General features: G+C 55.4%; 3 protein-coding genes across 3 annotated transcripts; 2 read left to right on the forward strand and 1 right to left on the reverse strand.

Moving 5' to 3' along the window:
- Positions 1-669: 669 nt before the first annotated feature.
- On the reverse strand, positions 670-12051 carry LOC122913410. Its single transcript, XM_044260153.1, has 5 exons — positions 11849-12051; positions 11428-11539; positions 3966-4103; positions 3240-3553; positions 670-799 (listed from the first exon to the last, which is right to left on the reverse strand). Exons 1-5 carry the CDS (start codon positions 12049-12051, stop codon positions 763-765), a joined length of 804 nt encoding a protein of 267 aa, XP_044116088.1. The 3' UTR covers positions 670-762.
- Positions 5238-10746, forward strand: C7H19orf85 (chromosome 7 C19orf85 homolog). Its single transcript, XM_044260581.1, has 2 exons — positions 5238-5516; positions 9865-10746. The coding sequence occupies exons 1-2, from the start codon at positions 5344-5346 to the stop codon at positions 10319-10321; spliced, it is 630 nt and encodes a 209-aa protein (XP_044116516.1). The 5' UTR covers positions 5238-5343; the 3' UTR covers positions 10322-10746.
- ISOC2 (isochorismatase domain containing 2) lies at positions 11669-18558 on the forward strand. The gene is made up of 6 exons (XM_044257601.1): positions 11669-11792; positions 15628-15765; positions 16001-16210; positions 16389-16459; positions 16601-16718; positions 18155-18558. Exons 2-6 carry the CDS (start codon positions 15631-15633, stop codon positions 18233-18235), a joined length of 615 nt encoding a protein of 204 aa, XP_044113536.1. The 5' UTR covers positions 11669-11792; positions 15628-15630; the 3' UTR covers positions 18236-18558.
- Positions 18559-18758: the final 200 nt, after the last annotated feature.

Consider the following 18758-nt stretch of genomic DNA (forward strand, 5'->3'; position numbering starts at 1 on the left):
GTACACCAAGTGCCCTTTCTTCAGGTGGCCAGTGGACATGACCGACATCACTCCCATGAGATATGGTGAAGGTGAAGGGATCTGGGGAGGTGCAGTCAAGGCTCCCTGTCATTTGATGTTAATCAAAAGGAAATATAACAGTTAATTTTTTTTCCAATTTATTTATTTTCAGAAAAACAGTATTCATTTTTTTTTTCACCACACCCAGTGCTCCATGCAAGCCGTGCCCTCCATAATACCCACCACCTGGTACCCCAACCTCCCACCCCCCCGACACTTCAAACCCCTCAGATTGTTTTTCAGAGTCCATAGTCTCTCATGGTTCATCTCCCCTTCCAATTTACCCAAAAGCACATATCCTCCCCAATGTCCATAACCCTACCCCCCTTCTCCCAACCCCCCTCCCCCCAGCAACCCACAGTTTGTTTCGTGAGATTAAGAGTCACTTATGGTTTGTCTCCCTCCCTATCCCATCTTGTTTCATGGATTCTTCTCCTACCCACTTAAGCCCCCATGTTGCATCACCACTTCCTCATATCAGGGAGATCATATGATATTTGTCTTTCTCCGCTTGACTTATTTCGCTAAGCATGATACGCTCTAGTTCCATCCATGTTGTCGCAAATGGCAAGATTTCGTTTCTTTTGATGGCTGCATAGTATTCCATTGTGTATATATACCACATCTTCTTTATCCATTCATCTTATAACAGTTAATTTTATGTGTCCACCTGACTGAGCCACAGGAAGCCCAGGTATCTGGTTAAACTTGATTTCTGTGCGTTTCTGTGAAGGTGTTTCTGGAAGAGAGAAGCATTTGCATCAGTAGAATGAGTAAAGCCAATGGCCCTCCCCACCGTGGGTGGCCATCATCCAATCCCTGGGCTGGCTAGAACAAAAAGGTGCAGGAAGGCTCGATTCTCTCTCTACCTGACTGAGCAGGAAAGCTGATCTTTGCCTGCCGTCAGTGCTCCTGTTCTCAGGCCTTCAGACCCAACCCGGAATTCACACCATCGGCTCTCTGGTTCTTGGGCCTTGGAAATACACACTGGTTTTCCTGGCCTCCAGCATGCAGATAGCAGATCATGGGACCTCCCCCATAATTGCATGAGCCAACACCATATAGTAGATCTCTTTAAAATAAGTGTAAGATACATAATATCTCTGTCTGTCTCTTGATATAGAGGTAGAATAGACACCGATATAGATCCTATTGGTTCTGTTTCCCTGAAGAATGCTAATATAGAAAGGTTGTCCTGGGTGGGCCTGATATTATCAGGCGAGGTCTTTGAAACTGGGGCTAAAGGTGAGAGATGTGAAATGTCAGTTGATTCTGCCCTTGAAGCCACCTGCTTCCATGGGTTCTACAGATGAAAGGAAATGAGTTCTTCCACGTGAGCCTGGAAGAGGATCCCAACCTTGGACGAGACTGCAGCCCCAGCCTACACCTTGAACACAGCCTCATGAAGCCCTGACCAGAGGACCTAATAAGCTGTGACGCCTGGACTCCCTGACCAATGGGAACTGTGAGAAAATCCGAGTACATGATTTTAAGCCATGGTAATTGTGGTTCTTTGTGACACAACATAGATAACTAATATACTTCTTGTGTTCATTTGCTGGGGCTGCCCTTACGAGGTCCCACAGGCTGGGTGGCTCAACCAACAGAAATTTATTTTCTTATATTTGAGACTAGAAATCCAAGAGCAAGGTGTTGGAGGATTGGTTTCTTCTGAGGCCTGCCTCCACAGCTTGTCTTCTCCCTGTGTCTTCACATGGTCTTCCCTGTACCTGTCCATTTTCCAAATTTCCTCTTCTTATGAGGACACCAGGCATATTGGATTGGGCATAGACATATGATTGAGTTTAGCTTAACTAAATGGAGCCCTGCATTTCTGTGTCCACCTGACTGAGCCACGGGAAGGACTCTCTGCTCATCGGAGAGCCTGCTTCCCCCTCTCGCTCTCTGCCTGCTTCTCTGCCTACTTGTGATCTCTGTCAAATAAATAAAATATTTATTTTTTAAAAGATTTTATTTATTTGACACACAGATCACAAGTAGAGAGAGAGGCAGGCAGAGAGAGAGGGGGAAGCAGGCTCCCCACTGAGCAGAGAGCCCGATGCAGGGCTCCATCCCAGGACCCTGAGATCATGACCTGATCCGAAGGCAGAGGCTTTAACCCACTGAGCCACCCAGGCGCCCCCAAATAAAATATTTTTAAAAATAATAAAGACCTTATTTCTGAATAGATACATTTTGATGTATTTGGGTTAGGACGTCAGTGGGTGAGTCTGGGGAGACACAACTTAGCCACACCATGGTGTGAAACAAATATGACAGGGTTGGTTGGCCACTGAGTTCTTGGTTGGGAACACCAGGAAACTGCCACCTATAAATTTTCACAATAAATTTTAAGGCAAACAAAAGTCCCTCTGGGACTAGGTAGAGAGCTTGCCAATGAGCAGCATGGAGGCAGGGAGAGACAAGGGTTTTTTGTTTTTGTTTTTGTTTTTTTTTTAAGATTTTATTTATTTATTTGACAGGTCACAAGGAGGCAGAGAGGCAGGCAGAGAGAGAGGAGGAAGCAGGCTCCCCATTGAGCAGAGAGCCAGATGTGGGACTGATCCCAGGACCCCGAGACCATGACCTGAGCCGAAGGCAGAGGCTTAATCCACTGAGCCACCCAGGCGCCCCTGGGAGACAAGTTTTGTCTGGGCTCCTGGCCTGATCCTGACACCTCAGTACCCCCCGCCTCCAAATATTAGAGGGGGATTCAGGAGTGGGGTCCCCGCATTCCAGCTGCAGCGAGGCCTGGAAAGGAGGTTTGGGGCAGGGCCCTGAGGTCTAGGCAGAAGTCAGCTTCAAACCCTGCATAGCTCCTCCTCATTCTTGCCTTCATAAGCCAACTCCTACCTGGCCTACAGAACCCTGGGGCTTCTATCCACTTCTCTGACTTCACCTCTTCCTCTTGCTCCCTTTGCCTGTGAAGCTCCTGGCTGCCCTCTCTTCCACTCAGGCTGCAGGACAGTTGTCACCTTCTCAGACCTTCTCCCTCCCTCCCTCCCTCCCTCTTCCCCCCTTCCCCATCCAAGCTCCATCACCCCAGACTGGTCTTTTCTTGTTTGTTGTGTGGCGTCTCCCTCCCAGACTCCTCCAGGGACAGACTGTGCTTGTTCTGCTCACTGCAGGTTTTCAATCCATGTTGATTAAACAACTAAACGACCCCCTCCCCGGCTTACCCAGGACGACGCAGGAGGAGAGGGACCCGAAGGTGGGCCGCTCCCGCCCGGCATCGCAGCACTGCCCTGGGTGTGGGCGCCCCCTGGTAGAGCATCCCTAGGCCACAGCCGGAAGGGCGGACGGCCCTAGCTGTGGTCCGACTCCACCGGCGGAGGGACAGAGCTGGCCAGCAGATGCTGTCCTTGGGTCCTGGTGGCGTGGAGGCAGGCCAGGAAAGGTCACGCGGCTGTCCTTGAGCCTGAGCGCGGACCTCCAGAGGGTCTTCTCCCCCACGGCCCCTTAGCCAAGGGACCCTGTGCAGTCCCCTCTGGGCCTGAAAGTCACAGGACAGGAAAACTTCCAGGCTGTCCCACAACATCACATGCACGCCCAGGATGTGCACACACACGTGAACACACACACACGCGCGCGACTTGCCCAGGCCAAGGGACGGGGGCGCAGACTCTGAGAGACCCTGTAGAGACAGAGACAGTCAGAGAAGCTGAGAAGCACAGCCAAGCTGGGTGCTGCGGTCAGAGACAGTGAGGAGGAGAGGACAGGAGACACCCAAGGAGGGGGCTGGAGACCCTCAGAGTCACCCAAGGAGGACGCTCGGTGCCCGCTGCTGTCCCATCCCCAGCTGGGGCCGGCCTCTGTTACCGTCTCCCCCCAACTGGCCCTGCCCACAAGGGTGTCCTGTCAGGGCCTCTGGTGCCTTGAGTTCAAATCCCAGCTAGGCCACTTACTTGCAGCGTGAGCTTGGAGACGTCTGGGCGGCTCTGGAGGCGGGAAAATATGCGGGGGACGGCTTCTCGCCTGGAGCCTCCAGAAGGAACGGGGCACTTCAGCTCAGAAGACCCATCTTGGACCTCTGACCCCCAGAACTGCAGGAGAATAAATGTAGGTGGTTTTAAGGCACCAGGTTTGTAGTAAATCGTATCCCAAGGACACTCCCACCCACTTCCCCCAGCACAAACCTGCAACACAACCCCCCAGAGCAAACATGGAGATGCTGCTCTCCCGCCACAGCCCAGACCAGGGTCCCCCACTCTGGCCAACGCCCTCCCAGAAAACAAGAGAACCCCACTCCTGACGCCCCAGGAGCCAGCCTCTCCGCCTGCCATGTCCCAGCATATTCTCTGCTTCCCCCAAATACCAAGGGCCCCCTAGTCCCTCAGTAAAATGCCTTCAGGGAAACCACACCCATGTTTTCACTTCCCCTCCCATGGCAGCAGCCAGGCTGTGCCAGGAACAATCCCTCCTGTCACCCACCTAAGCAACCAGTTCAGCCAGCATGTGTGCCCCGCCCCATCCCTTGCTCACTCCTGCTCCAGCCAAAATGCAGGGTTTGGGGCTCAACCCCCAGACAGAAGCCAACCCTTCCTGCTGGCTGGAGGCCTGGGGCACAGGCGAGCCCCCTCTCAGAGCCAGTTTCTCCAGGATGCCTGGCCAGAGCCCGGGAAAGCACGGGATGGTGGTGGGGGGGGTTGTACAGCTGCAGGTGGGTGGGCAGATGTCCGTGGTCTGGTGCAGCTGGAGGCTCCCAACACCCTCCCAGGGAGCCGTGCCCCCTCCCTCCCAGCCTGCACCCAAGCCTCCTGCCGCCCCCTCCCCTCAATTCCCATTAAGAGTCCTCAACACTAATCGATGCGGTTGACTCAGCCCCTGGCCTCGCCTCCTAATGAGGCCTTTGTGCCTGTAATTGGCTATCTCCAGGTGCTTTTCTCTGCCCCCCCCACCATGCTGCCCTGTCCCATATCCCAGGTCCAACTATGTGCTAATTGGGTCTCTGGCGAGAGGCACGCATAAAGCCCCCCCCCCTTCCCTTCCTGTATCAGCCCCCACCCACGAGTTCCTCGAAGCTCAGCATCCAGCCTCCAGGAGGTAGGGATGGGGCTTAGGAAGGAGGACGGGTCCTAATTCCCTGGGCCTGAGCCTCCTCCAACCAGAGCCCTGCCTCCCCTCCAGAGTTGGCCTGCCCCTCCCAAAGGGCCACTCTCCTCCCCTGTCTGCTTCGCTCCCCAGCCCTGCGCTCCCAGCCCTGGCTGCTTCTCTCTCCTCTGAGTTAGGAGCTGCTTTCTGAGCAGCCGGAATATTGTGGAGAAGCAACGCTGTCGCCCAGCCATGCACCCCGGGGTGCCTGCAGTCCCTGCAGTCTCTGAACCCAGCCCCCGGGAACTGTGTGCCTTCGTGAGCGGGGCCACTACCCACATGCTGCGCACCCTGCACCCCCGGCGGACCCGGCCCCCCAAAAGGAGGCCCAACCACAGGAGGTTTCTGCACAACCAGATCTGCAGGTGAGGGGGGGTGGAAGAGAGGAGGTGGGCAGAGGGGGGGGCAGACCTCTCAGAGTGGGGGAGATGGGGCCCATACAGAACAGAGAGAAGGGGACCCCGGGAGGCAATCAACACTCAAGATGCATCTATTGAGCACTAACTGTATCCCGGGCCCACGAGATCCATCGTGCAAGGCAGACAGAAGCCCCTGCCTTCATAGAGCTTGGGCTCCAGCACGAAGGCAGCTGGTCAGGGACAGTGGATAAAGTAAGTGATACATGGATGGACCTCGAGAACATGATGCTGAGTGAAAGAAGCCCAACACGGAAGGCCATGTATCGCCTGATGCCATTCACGTGAAACGTCCAGAACAGGCAGGGCCGGAAAGTCAGGGAGTGGTGCTGGGGGAGGGCCTCGGGGCTGCTTTCTAGGGTGACAAAAGGTTCTGGAACAAATTAGAGGTGGTAGTTGCACATTGTGAAGATACGAAATGCCACTGAATTGCACACTTTAAAGTGGCCCGTTTTAAGTTCTGTGAATTTTACCTCCATTTTTAAAAATCATATGGCATGCTATGAAGTGGTAAGGGCTATGGATGGCATGCTGGGGGAGGACTGGCCTTTTAGGTAAAGTGGGTAAGGCTCTATGAAGAAGGTGACAACTGAGCCAAGACCTGAGTGAAGCCAGGGAACAAGATTGATGCCTGAGGGAAGAGCATTCCAAGCAAGAGACAGCCCTGTGCAAAGGCCCTGAAGCAGGAACATCCCTGGAATGTCTGAGAACAAGTGTGGCTGGAGCAGAGTGCAAGGGGGAGGGAAACAGAAAGAAGGAGTTCCCCATTTAGCACTATACCATTCAGTCTCTGGGCCTTTGCACATCTGTACCCTTTGTAGGGCAATATCCTTCCCTGTCTCTGGGAACGTAGAAGGGGACCTGAACTCCTTCAGGTCTGTGCTCATGCTTGTCCCTCTCACACTCCACCCAGCCCCATCCCACCTTGCCCTGTGCTCTCCCCTCCTGCTGTGACAGTAACCTGCTTAAGAGCACCTGCTGTGGGCCAGGTCTATGATACTAAGGGTTTGACATACAATACGTTACTTAACACTCCCAGTGAATCTGCTCAGTAGGTTGACTTTGTCCCTACATTACAGACAGGAGGCTCAGAGAGATTCTACAACTTATCCAAACTACATAGTTGAAGAATGGATTCAACCCAGCCACTCTGAGTCCAGAGCCCATGCTCTGTACCACTTTGCTGTCCTGCCTGGACTTGGGACTTGGGATGATGATGATGATGATCACATGACAATGACGATCATCACATGACAATAACAATGATGTGATTATGGTGATGACGATGATGATGGTGGTGATGGTGATGGTGATGATGGCGATGATGATGGCGGTGGTGATGGTGATGGTGGTAGTGACGGTGATAATGGTGATGGTGATGATGGAGGTGATGTTGGTGATGGTGATGATGGTGACAATGGTGGTGGTGATGGTGATGGTGGTGATGACGTTGGTGATGATGGTGGTAATGGTGGTGATGGTGACGGTGATGATGGTAATGGTGATAATGGTGGTGATGGTAATGATGGTGACGATGGTGACGGTGATGATGGTGATTATGGTGATGGTAATGATGGTGACGATGGTGATGGTGACAATGGTGATGGTGATGATGGTGATAATGGTGGTGCTTGTTCTAAGCACTTTAGTATAAACTTATCACACTCACTCACAATGAACATTAATCCCCCATAATAACCCTAGGAGGTAGATGCTATTATAATCCTCATTTTTCAGATGAGGAAACTGCACAGAGAGGTAAAGTGACTTGCCCAAGGACCTGCTTTTTTCAAAGCAGGCTTTTCTCCCCACCAGCCTAGGACCTTGCTCCGAGAGGCATTGGAATCCAATCTGAGTAAATAGGAGCCTGGTCCCACCTAACTCCCGCCTCCGCACTACAAGCCGCCTTCCTCCAGGATGCCCATCCCTGGCCACGCCCAGAATGGTCCCAGCCACCACCCTACACACCCATTATTGAAGAGGAAAACACGCATCTCTTCAAAGAGGGTCCAGCACTAGGTCCCAGGGGCTTCTCACTGCTCTTCAGCCCCTCATCAACCACTCCAGGACCTTCCCCATCTCCAACCCCATCTGGGTTCCCCGCCCACCTCCAGTCCGGACCCTGGATTGATGCCAGCCTCTCACCTCCCAGGTTGTCCATCTACTCTTCCCCATCAGCCTCCCTGCTCCCCCAGGACCAACTTATCCCCTGTAGCATCCCAGACATTCCCAGCCCCATGTCTGGCTCTGACACACACTCCCTGGAGACCCAGGCCACCCACGAGTTGTCTCATGGGCAGCCCAGGGAAGCTCTGCAGCATATCCCCCTGGGCACCCAGCCTCGACCGGAGAAAATCCAGGTCAGAGGCAAACCATCCTCGGCACCTTCCCACCCAGGTCCTCCTCCTCCCTCCAGATCCCCTCAGGCCCTGCTCCCTCAAGGGCCCCCTCCCACCCATGCATGTGGATCTTTGACTTTTTATTGTGAAGAACTTCCAACCTACAGAAAAGTCAAGACAGCGGTCTAACACAGCAGTTCTCAAAAAGTGGTCCCCAGACCTGCAGCGTCAGTCCCTCAGCACGGTGTGGGCGTGTGCCAGAGACACAGATCCGTGGACGCCACCCCAGGCCTGCAGAACCCAAACCTCGGGGGCCCAAGGGCCTGTGTTGCCAAAGCCCTCCAGAGGTTCCATTGTGCACTCAAGTTTGAGAACCGCTGATCTAAAGATCACTCACGTACCATCAATCAGACTTCACTGCCCATAACATCCTAGCCTATTCCCTTCCTCTATCTTCTTAAAATAGCTCAAACAAATCACAAATGTCATGACTCTTCAGCCCTAAATGTCATTTATACCAAGTCTGTTCAAGTCAACTCCTCCTCTCTCTCTTCCCACCCCCATCCTGTGCCATTTAACCTGACCTCCCATTTCTGAATATTTTCCCTGGGGACTCAGAGAAAAGCTTCTCCCTGGCATCAAAGAGAGTTCTGGAGTGGTAGCTCACACTTTTTTCTTGGCGTAAAATAGACGTAACATAAAATTCACCATTTTGAATGTCTTAGAGTGTACAGTTCATTAGTGTTTTGTATATTCATAATGTTTTGCAAGCAATTACCTCTATTGGGTTCCAGAACATTTTCATCCCCCGCAAGGAGATCCCATACCCATTGCTAGTCGTTCCCATGCCCCCTCCCCCAGGACCGACAACCACCAGTCCACTTCCTGTCTCCAGGGACTGGTCTGTTCTGGACATTTCAAGTCAACAGAAGCATACAAGGTTAGCTACCTGTTTAAATAAAACCTCTGCTGGAAGTTTAGCAACTACAAGAAATGCACACAGCACCAGCACAGAGCTTGACGAATTTCCCCAAAGGGAACCCACTAGTGTAAACAACACTTGGATCCAGGAACAGGGCCCTTCGTGCCGCCAGAGGTGCTCATGGGGTCTCCTTCCCATAAGCTGCCCTCGTGATTTCTCATGTTCTAAGGTACTGAGGGTTCAACCTCCAGCCTATGAATTTCAGGGAGACATAACTGAGCCCATCACGGTTTGTGAGTTCCGTCCACACAGTTCTTGACGGGAAGGAACGCTAAGGGGAGGCCAGTGCAGTGGCTCTTGTGGTCATCCAGATGGGAAAGTTCACCAAGTTCACCAGGGATTGGTGGAGATGCGGAGGTGGGCAGATTCAAGAGCTCTGTAGGGAGCAGAATCCACAGGGCGTGACTGTTACACATGCCCCCCAGCCCACGGCATGCCTTGTGTGGAAGACACTTTTTTTTTTTTTAAGATTTTTTTTAATTTATTTGACAGAGAGAAATCACAAGTAGGCAGAGAGGCAGGCAGAGAGAGAGAGGGGAGGAAGCAGGCTCCCCGTGGAGCAGAGAGCCCGATGCGGGGCTCGATCCCAGGACCCTGGGATCGTGACCTGAGCCGAAGGCAGAGGCTTTAACCCACTGAGCCACCCAGGTGCCCCTGGAAGACACTTTTTAAGGCACCCTTTCCTTCAGATGTTTTTTACTTTTATATGTTGGGATGTGGCCATAATAAGTCTAAATGTCAAAAATGTGCATTGTCCTGAACCAGAGGTGCCACCTTGTGCAGTACACAACCCCCACAGCTGTTCAGAGCTTCCCTGTGAACAGGGTTAGAAAAACTGAATCGTCAGACTCAAGAAAGTGAAACCAGGTAGCCTAGAGTAGAAAAATGGAGAGGAGGAGAAGGGAAAAACTGGTCCTGGGATGGCATATGGGGGCGGGGGGGATGCTTCATGGCTAGTAATGCTTTCTCCCTGCAGGCAGTTTGCCAAGATTGAAGCTGCCACCCAGGAGCTGGCCCTGTCTATCCTGTCCCAGGAGGCACCTCCACAGAGACCTCCGCCCCGAAGACCACCCCCACCGCCTCCGTCCCCCTTCCTGGGGGTGGCCTGTGCTGTGGCTCCCACCGAGGCACCCTATGCCAGCCCCAGCCTGAGCCTCGCGGCCCTGGACGCCTCCACCCTCGACCTCTTTGATGATATTGAACTCACCCCAGAGTGTCCCTCAGTGCCATCTGAGTTGTCCTGCTGCACTTGGGGCCAACCAGACCTGAGGCAGCCTTCACATTTCTATAATCCCCCACCCCCTCCCTCAAATGCCCTGGAGGGTGTGGACGGGCCCTGGGCTTCAGAGGGGGATTGGGTGGGCAGGTGGGAGGTGCCCTGTGCCTGCCATTCTCAGGGAATCCCTGAGGGCTGGGGGACCTGCTCCCCATAATATTCAACCACGACCCAACCCAGGCCCATCGCCCCCAGACAAATCAGAGGCCACCCTTACGATAGCTCAACAGCTGCCCCCAGGAGCCCCCTGCCCTGTCCACTCCCCTCCTGGCAACTCCTAGGAGCATGAGCCACCCCCAGACTCCTCCCACCTCAGACCACATCTTCTGCTCACCCAGGTCCCCCAACTCTGCCTCTGCCAGGGTGCCCCCTTACACTCTCCCTCCCCCACCTTCTCCCTTCTTTCTTTCCAGCCCCATCTCCGCAGTGTCTGCTGCTCCAGCCTCCTCACCTTGGCTCATTTCTGCCTAATGTCTGGTCTTGTCTCATTTATTCCCAAATATATACCGAGCACCCACCATGTGTCAGGCCCCATCTAGGTGCTGAGGATTCAGCAGTGAGTAAACAGACAAGATGTCTGCATCTAAGGGGGTGGGGCACGGGTACGGGTAGGGGGGAACTGACAACGAGGACATTTGTACATTTTTTTAATGCAAGATAAATTTCCGATTTCAAATTGGAATTAGTGCTGTGAAGAAAATAAAAGAGAAACTTGACTGAGTGGCTGATTGACATCAGGTGGTCAGGGAAAGCCTTGAATGACAAGAAGGGGTTTAAGCAAAGGTCTGGGGCTGCAGGCTGAGGAAACAGCATGTGCAAAGGCCCTGAGGTGGCTGGAGCAGTGTGAGCAGGGCAAGTGGTAAGAGATGAGGTCAGAGACGTTCACAAAGGCAAACAAGAATTGGGAGTAGTTTGGATTTTATTCCAAAGCTGATGGGAAAATTCTCTCCCCAACTCTTCCTCAGCCCTATTTCCAAGCACAGAGTCTAAATATTACAGACACCACGCAAAACAAACAAATAGCCAAACACCACCCTAGGAGGCAGGTGCCGTAGGGATGGAGAAACAGACTGAGCAGGGTTGGGAGGGCTTAAGTCCACTTTCCTGGAAAGTGCTCTGGTCTCTTGGTAAATTCCTGTCTCTAGCCACCCACAAGAGCCAGCGTTCGAACCCCAGGCCTGCCTCTGCCCAGGGTACGCTCCTCCCTCCCTGTTCCTCGGCCTCCCAGGTCTTGTAGGGACAATGCGGGTGGCCGCTACCCACCTGTCCAGCTGGAGTTCGCTCTCTCTGCACCGAACGGCGCTGTTCCGCCCCGGGCCCGCCACTCACGGCCTTTGCGGCTCCCCAATGGTCGGAGGCGCTGCCTTCCCGCCCCCTCCCTCAGGCGGGCCAGTCACGCTCTCAACGTTGCCAGCGTGCCCGGCACCGCCCCTCCACGGAGGGCGAAACAGCCTCGCCAGTAGATTGGCCGGCGCAGGGGCGGAACCGAGCTTGTCGAGAACCGACTGGGTGGCTCGACCTGGATGGGCGGGCGCGGGGGCGGGCCACGTGTGGCGACCTACGAAACGGTAACACAGCCTTGGAACCGGTCGAGAGGGGCTGAGCGGCGTTAGTCCGGTCTCGGAGAGGTGAGTCTCCCTCGGGCCTCTCCAGCGGAGGGCCGGGCCACCCTGGGGCCCGGCACCTTCCGGGTAAGGCCCCTGGCCCCGAGCGCTGCAGGGGGACCGATCTTCCCGCTTTGCAGGTGGGGAAACTGAGGCTTTGCCAGGCCTCCCCTTGGGAGGGGAGGACGCCTGCCCAGGCCCTGCCGAACTGGCTAGCCAGGGACTCGAGCCCTCCACGGGTCGTGCCCGCCCTGTCTGCATCCCTGGCCGAGGTTTGCATCATCGCCGTGGGTTGGGTGGCTTTGACCCCTGTTTGCAGGCTCAGACTGAGCGGGAAACTTGAGAAGGGTCACACAGCCAGGAAGTCCCTGCTGCAGGGCTGCCCAACCCCCCAGGCCACGTGGGGATCTAAGCGGCACCCCTTCTCTGCTGCTGCCCCTCCTCCTCCAGCCTTGGACTCCCTCCACCCAGAGCTTAGTTCTGTACCTTCTCACCACTCCCCCAGGGCACCCCCAGATCCGTCTCCAGCCCAGACCTCCCCATATGCCCACGCACACACACAGATTCCCCGCTCTCAATTTTCCATCTTCTTCCCCAAACCGGTTCCCCTCTCCAGGTCCCCAGTTAGTACCGGGACCTGCCACCCATGAGCCAGAAACCCGAAGATCTTCCTCCTTCCCCCTTACCCCACAGCCATTTGCACCTGACCCTGAATCCCTCTGTTCTCTCCTTGACCTAGACCCCAGGCCTCACCCTTGCCCACCTGGACTGCAGCCCTGGTTTTTCCTTCCTGGCCTCCTGCTCCAGTCCAGCCCCACAGAGGCCAGTGAGGCCTCCCTCGTTTTATCTGATATTTTGAAAACTTTTTTATGGAGGTATACTGCATATGCAGGAAAACCACACAAATTACAAATACCTAGCAAATACACTGGTGTAAACAGCATTTGAACCCAGCCAGAAGTAGAACATCCCCCACATCCCAGAAGCCCCCCCCTTGAACTCCCTTCTTCACTGCCACCCAAGGATAACCATTCATTCATAACTTTACCACCACAGACTGGTTTTGCTGGGTTCTCACCTTACCTGAAGATTATATTGTATTTTAGTTGTTACAGACCAGACAACCAATCACGTATTGTCCAAAATCCAAAAGGAACAGAACAGTGCAAATAAAATCTTCACACCCAGTGGACACCTGCTCCCCGGCCTGAAGTATGTGGTCAGTGTAGAGAGGAGGGCTCCATGGCTTTTCTGCCTGGATTGGGGCACAGATGTCCCGTGCTGCTTCATTGCACTGCTAACCTCTCTTGGACACTTCCACGCTGTTACTTAAAGAGCTTCCTTGGCGTTCTTCCCGGCTGTGGAGGATTCCGTAGTGTGCATGGGCCGTGACTTAGGCGGGCAGGACCCCAGCTGCAGATGTTTACATTGATTTCTTTTTTTTTTTTTTTTTTAAAGATTTTATTTATTTATTTGACAGAGAGAGATCACAGTACGCAGAGAGGTAGGCAGAGAGAGGGGAAGGGAAGCAGGCCCCCTGCCGAGCAGAGAGCCCGATGTGGGACTCGATCCCAGGACCCTGAGATCATGACCCGAGCCGAAGGCAGCGGTTTAACCCACTGAGCCACCCAGGCGCCCTTTTTTTTTTTTTTTTAAAGATTTTATTTATTTATTTGACAGAGAGAGATCACAGTAGGCAGAGAGGTAGGCAGAGAGAGGGGAAGGGTACATTGATTTCTCTTCCTTCGCTGAGGGGAAGAGTCCCATGATGTGTAACCTAGGTCTGGTGGTGAATAACCTGGTGTCATCTCCCATGTGTGTCTGTGGGACCAACACTCAGGAGCAAGTTTTCTGGGTCGCAGGGTTCAGATAACTCCAGTTTTGAGAAATGTGGCCCCACGTGCTTCCCTCAGGGTTGTCGCAGTCCACACCCCTCCATGCATGCTGGGGAGATCCTTCTTGCTCCAGAGAACCCTGATCTGACCTTGACCCTCCTGCCTCCTGAAGACTCAAGGGGGTGGAAGTGAGACTGAGCGCCGCAGTGGGAGGGAACCACGGGGAAAAGTCCTGGTGGGGCAACGCGACCTGGCCGAGGCTGGAGGGGTTCTTAGCGCCTTGCAGGACCAGGGTGTCACCTTTTAGTCCTGAGGACAGAAGCAGCCACGCTGGAGGGTGCGGGCTGAGACCGGGGAGCGGCAGAATGCACTTTGTGTTTTCCGAGTGTTTTCTCTCCCTGTCTCTGGCCGCTTCCTTGGAGAGAATTCTGCACTCCGCCAAGATAGATCAGGTTCCCTAGAAATCCCAGCACTGATCACGGGTGTAATTAGGTGATTAGCTCATTCAGTGTGATACTGTTTTTGTGGGAGATGCCGTGTTGTTTTGTTCTTAGAGAAAATTCACATAGCATAAAACTCTCTGTTGTAAGCATCCATGGGTTTTTATGTTTTAGATAGTTGCCCGTAGAAAACATTTTCTGTGGTAGATGTGTTTGAGAGAACCCCCATATACGCCTGTGTGTGCTCACCACCCTGCCTTCACACCTCCCCGGTGTTAACCCTTTGTACTTCCACTGGGCCAGTGGGGTCTCCTGTGTCCCAGATAAATTAAGGAGAGCAAACAAGTGAGAACGCAGAGGGGATGAGAGCTGTGCGCAGAAGCCTGGCCAGGGCCCCCTAGTTTTGCAGCAACTTGGGGACCCAAGGACTCAAGCCTCCTGGGGACATGACTGGCACATGCTGAGGCAGGGCCCCAGGTGCTAGAGAGGAGCCACTCTGACTGGGAGACTTGCTGTCCTCTACTCGTGCAAAACCTCAGACAAATCAGGGACCCCTCTGGGTCTCCGTGGACCACCCCCCCTAGAAGGGCTGCTGGGCAGACGGCTCCACCAGCCCTGCCCCTTCCTTCTCTCTCTCTCTCTCTCTCTGAAGTTCATGTAATGAAATTTACCATTTCCACCATTTTTAAGCGCAGCAGGAAGTGGCCGTTACAAACACTGATGACGCTGAGTAACTGTGGCCAGCACCTAGTTCCAGAATGTGTTCATCACTCCAGATGGAAACTGAACACCTTAGGGGGTCAGTCCTGGTCGCTCCCTGCCCCCAGCCCCTGGCAGCCACCAGTCTGCTTCCTGCCTCTGGGCTTGATCCCTGGGGACAGTTCATATACACGGGCTCGCACAGTGTGGGGCCTTCAGCGACTGGCCCCTCTCCCCAAGCACAGCGATTCCGAGGTTCATGCATGATGTCCCACAGAGCACCACTCCATTCCTTTCTATGGGGGGATAACATTCCTCTGAGAGGGGACCCCCGCCTTCCTGTCTAGGACCTATAGGGGTTGTGCAGCCTGGGCATTGGACATTGGGGTAAACTGAGTTTCAGAGGCTGAGTGGGAGGAGTCCAACCTGAAGGAACTCGGGAACCAGGCTCTTTTGTCCTCAGGAATCAAATCAGCTCGGTGTTAGCTGCTGTGGGCCCTTGGATGGGTCCTTCAGGCTTCAGTTTCTCCCCTGAGTGCTGGGCGAGGATTGCAGTTGGAGCCTGCAATGTGGCAGGAGAAGGGGTGACCTTGAGGAAGGAGAAGGCTTCCCAGGGCCCTGGGATAGTGAGGCTGGAAGCACCAGGGTGGTCAAGGTCAGAGAAGGTTTTTCGGAATGTGATCTCCCGGCTGAGTAGGACACACTAAGAAAGAAATGGATTCTGGGCACCGGGAACCGCAGCTACAGTGGCCTGCAGGTGGGAGGACAATGGTTTCCAAAGCCCTGTGTGGGACCCTCAAGGGTCTATGTACATGGACGCTGGGTGTGCAGAGAAGCCCCTGGCCCATCTGACCCTGCCGCCTCAGCTCCTCTGCCCATCCCCAGGACATGGCAGCTGTGGGGCCCAACCTGGGCCGAGTCCTCCCCGGATCATCCATCCTATTCCTGTGCGACATGCAGGAGAAGTTCCGCCATGTTGCATACTTCCCCCAGATTGTCTCTGTGGCTGCCCGCATGCTCAAGGTACAGCCCCTTCTCCCTCAGACCAGGAGTCCAGGCCCCCAGGGCCTCCTCCCTCAGGCTAGGAGTCCAGGCCCCCTGCCTCTCCTCTCTCAGATCGAGGAGTCCAGGCACACAGCCTCCTCCTCCCTTAGACCCAGGAGTCCAGACCCCCAATCCCCTCCTCCCTCAGACCCCAGAGTCTGACCCCACAGACCCCTCCCTCAGGCTCAGGCCTTTGTCCCTTTTTCTGGCACAGGTGGCCAGGCTCCTGGAGGTGCCTGCTGTACTGACAGAGCAGTATCCAACAGGCCTGGGCCCCACGGTGCCTGAGCTGGGGGCTGGAGGCCTGCGGCCAGTGGCCAAAACTTGCTTCAGCATGGTCCCCGCAGTGCAGCAGGAGCTGGACAACCGGCCCCAGCTGCGTTCTGTGCTCCTCTGTGGCATCGAGGCACACGCCTGCATCCTGGTGAGACCCCTCTTCCCACTAACTGCATCTTCCCTGGCCCAGAACCCTCCATCCTGGCAGGACCCCATCCCTACAAGACCTGGGACCTTCATCCGTACTCAGGACCCCTCTCTGCCTGATGCGCCCATCCTGCCCTGATCGGACCTTCCCTAATCCCTGTTCTTGCCTGTGCCCCCAGAACACAGCCTTGGACCTCCTGGACCGCGGGCTGCAGGTCCACGTGGTGGTGGACGCTTGCTCCTCTCGCAAGTGAGCGGATCCTGCTGGGGGTGGCACACATGGGGTACAGATGGGGTGCCCAGGAAGAGCCGGGGAGTGGGGTCCCTCCTTAGTGTGCCAGGGATCCAGGTGGCCCAGCCGAGGTACCAACAGCCCTTCTGCCCCTCCCAGCCAGGTGGACAGGCTGGTGGCACTGGCCCGGATGCGGCAGAGTGGGGCCTTCCTCTCCACCAGCGAAGGGCTGATTCTGCAGCTCGTGGGTGACGCTGCCCACCCCCGGTTTAAGGAGGTACTGGCCCCGCACCCCGACCTCCCGCACCTCCCTTTCCAGCACCCACCACCTATCAGTTGACAGAATACATCTGGGAACACGGCAGGCGGCCGCCTCCAGGCGAGCAAAGTTCTACGTTCCTTGAGGGAAGCTGTCCGGGGGGCCAGGAGGACAGGAGAGCAAGAAAGCAAGCGAGGGGACTGGGAGGGCTAGGGTGCAAAAGAAAGGGGCTGCACGGGGTGGAGTGGGAGGCCTCCCAGGAAGAGAGGTACAGGAGGCAGACAGGCACGAAGAGTCTGGCAGAGGTGCTGCCGATGGGAGCCCTGTGACCCTCTTCTCTGTCCATTCCTCCAGCCCCTGCAGCCGCCACGGCTGGCCCTGAGGGTGGCAGGAGGTGCCCAGCCCCCCAAGGTCTGCCCTTTCCCTCCTCCTAGTTCAGTTCTGTTGAGCATTTGTCAAGCACCTACTATGGGCCAGCCTCTGTGGCAGGTCCTGGGGCGACAGCCAAAGCCTGTCTGTCGTCAGTTACACATTGTGGCCGGAAGCTAGAAGGGCATGTTCAGAATGTGTGAGGAATAAGATGGGGGCTGGCCGCAGGGAGGTCCTTCCCTGGGGTGGCCTTGAAGCAGAGACCTGAAGTCGGACAAGCAGCCAGTCATCCAAAGTGTGTTCCTGGCAGAAGGAACAGCTAGGGCAGAGGCCTGGAGGTGGAGCTGAACTTGGCCTTATTCAGGGAACCAAGCAGGACATGGTGAGCATGGGAGGAGGGGAGGCAGAGAAGAGCCCAAGCCCTCTCTTCTCACAGATTTGAGGGTTTTGCCCAAGGGAGCCGGCCATGGTCAGATCTGCAGTTTGGTTCTGGGTGGCCCATGGATGTGGGAGGGTGGCAGGAAGGAGGGAGACCAGAGTGGGGGTAGTGGGGGTGCATTTGAGCTGACTTTTCTGGAGGCAAGCACCATGGGGCCTGCTGGTGGGTGCAGTGTGGGGCTTTGGGGGAAGGCAGCCCTAGAGAGGGGGCTGAGCATCTGTGCCCCTGTGGTCAACAGATTGGGGGAAGACCATTGCCAGTTTGAGAGGTCAGGTGGGCACCCACCTCTAAGAGGCAGTTGGATCAATGAGTCCGGAGTTGAGGGGCAAGGCATGGTCTGGATTTGGAGGTTGAGAGGGATGGGAGAGGTGAGATTACTTAAGCAGGATCTGGTATAGACAAGAAGCTCCAGGACAGGGCCTTGGTGCAAGCCAGCAAAGCAGACCAAGATGGCGGATGATCAGGCACTCACCCAGGCAGCCATGGTGGAGGGGCGCCCAAGGAGAAGTTTCGAGAAGAGGGAGTGGTTGGCTTGGCCAGTTGCTGCCAAGGGGGCAAGGCATATGAAATGGAGATGTGCCATTCCACATCGGTCACAGAGATGGGAACTCTTGACGCCTCCTGAACCCTCCTCTTCCCCCTACAGATCCAGAAGATCATCAAGGAACCTGCCCAGGACAGTGGGCTGCTAGGCGTCTTCCAAGGCCCCAACCCCCTCTTCCGCTGAACTCCTCACCCCAAGACCACCCTTCTGTCAACGGGACCTCAGTGGAATCGCTTCGCCCCCATCCTTGGCTCCCAAGAGTGGTGCATTCCACCGGGAGTACCAGCCCCTCGGGAGGGGAGGTGGAGCGCTACCTTGCCATTGGTCCAAAGCGCCCGGAAATGCAAATAAGACTCCTGGAAGCTGGGTTGCGGTTGGCTGAGCTGAGCTGGGGGCGGGGCTAGGCCCCGGGCCACTTCACGGGGTGGGGAGGGGCGGGGGAGGGAGTGTCACAGGCTGTGGAACCCGGACTTGCAGAATAAACACTGATGTGGCTGTGGACCGAACCATTCGTGGACTTGGGGGGTGTCCCGGGGGCGAGTAGGGGCCGCGGGTAGGGGGAAGAGGGGTCCCAGCAGGTGGGGAGGGGGAGGTGCCTCTTCGCTCCCAGCCGGTGCCAGGCGAAGGCAGGCTGGCCACGGCTGCATCTGCACGGGAGCCGGCGCGCATCTGCACCGACGGGAGCTGCCGGCCGGGTCGCACACCC

The sequence above is a fragment of the Neovison vison genome, chromosome 7, assembly GCF_020171115.1.
Source record: "Neovison vison isolate M4711 chromosome 7, ASM_NN_V1, whole genome shotgun sequence".
In the NCBI taxonomy this organism is placed as follows: Eukaryota; Metazoa; Chordata; class Mammalia; order Carnivora; family Mustelidae; genus Neogale; species Neogale vison.

Bases quoted from the DNA above. Each gene is read 5' to 3' on its own strand.
- C7H19orf85 (XM_044260581.1), top strand. From the start codon at position 5,344: ATGCACCCCGGGGTGCCTGCAGTCCCTGCAGTCTCTGAACCCAGCCCC. The intron at 5,517-9,864 runs GTGAGGGGGGGT...TTCTCCCTGCAG, and splicing joins CTGCACAACCAGATCTGCAG to GCAGTTTGCCAAGATTGAAG.
- LOC122913410 (XM_044260153.1), bottom strand. From the start codon at position 12,051: ATGATGCAAACCTCGGCCAGGGATGCAGACAGGGCGGGCACGACCCGT. The intron at 11,540-11,848 runs GTGCCGGGCCCC...CGCCTGAGGGAG, and splicing joins CCAGGGGCCTTACCCGGAAG to GGGGCGGGAAGGCAGCGCCT. The intron at 800-3,239 runs GTAAGCCGGGGA...TCTCTCTTCCAG, and splicing joins CTCCTCCTGCGTCGTCCTGG to AAACACCTTCACAGAAACGC.
- ISOC2 (XM_044257601.1), top strand. From the start codon at position 15,631: ATGGCAGCTGTGGGGCCCAACCTGGGCCGAGTCCTCCCCGGATCATCC. The intron at 15,766-16,000 runs GTACAGCCCCTT...TTTCTGGCACAG, and splicing joins TGGCTGCCCGCATGCTCAAG to GTGGCCAGGCTCCTGGAGGT. The intron at 16,460-16,600 runs GTGAGCGGATCC...TGCCCCTCCCAG, and splicing joins GACGCTTGCTCCTCTCGCAA to CCAGGTGGACAGGCTGGTGG.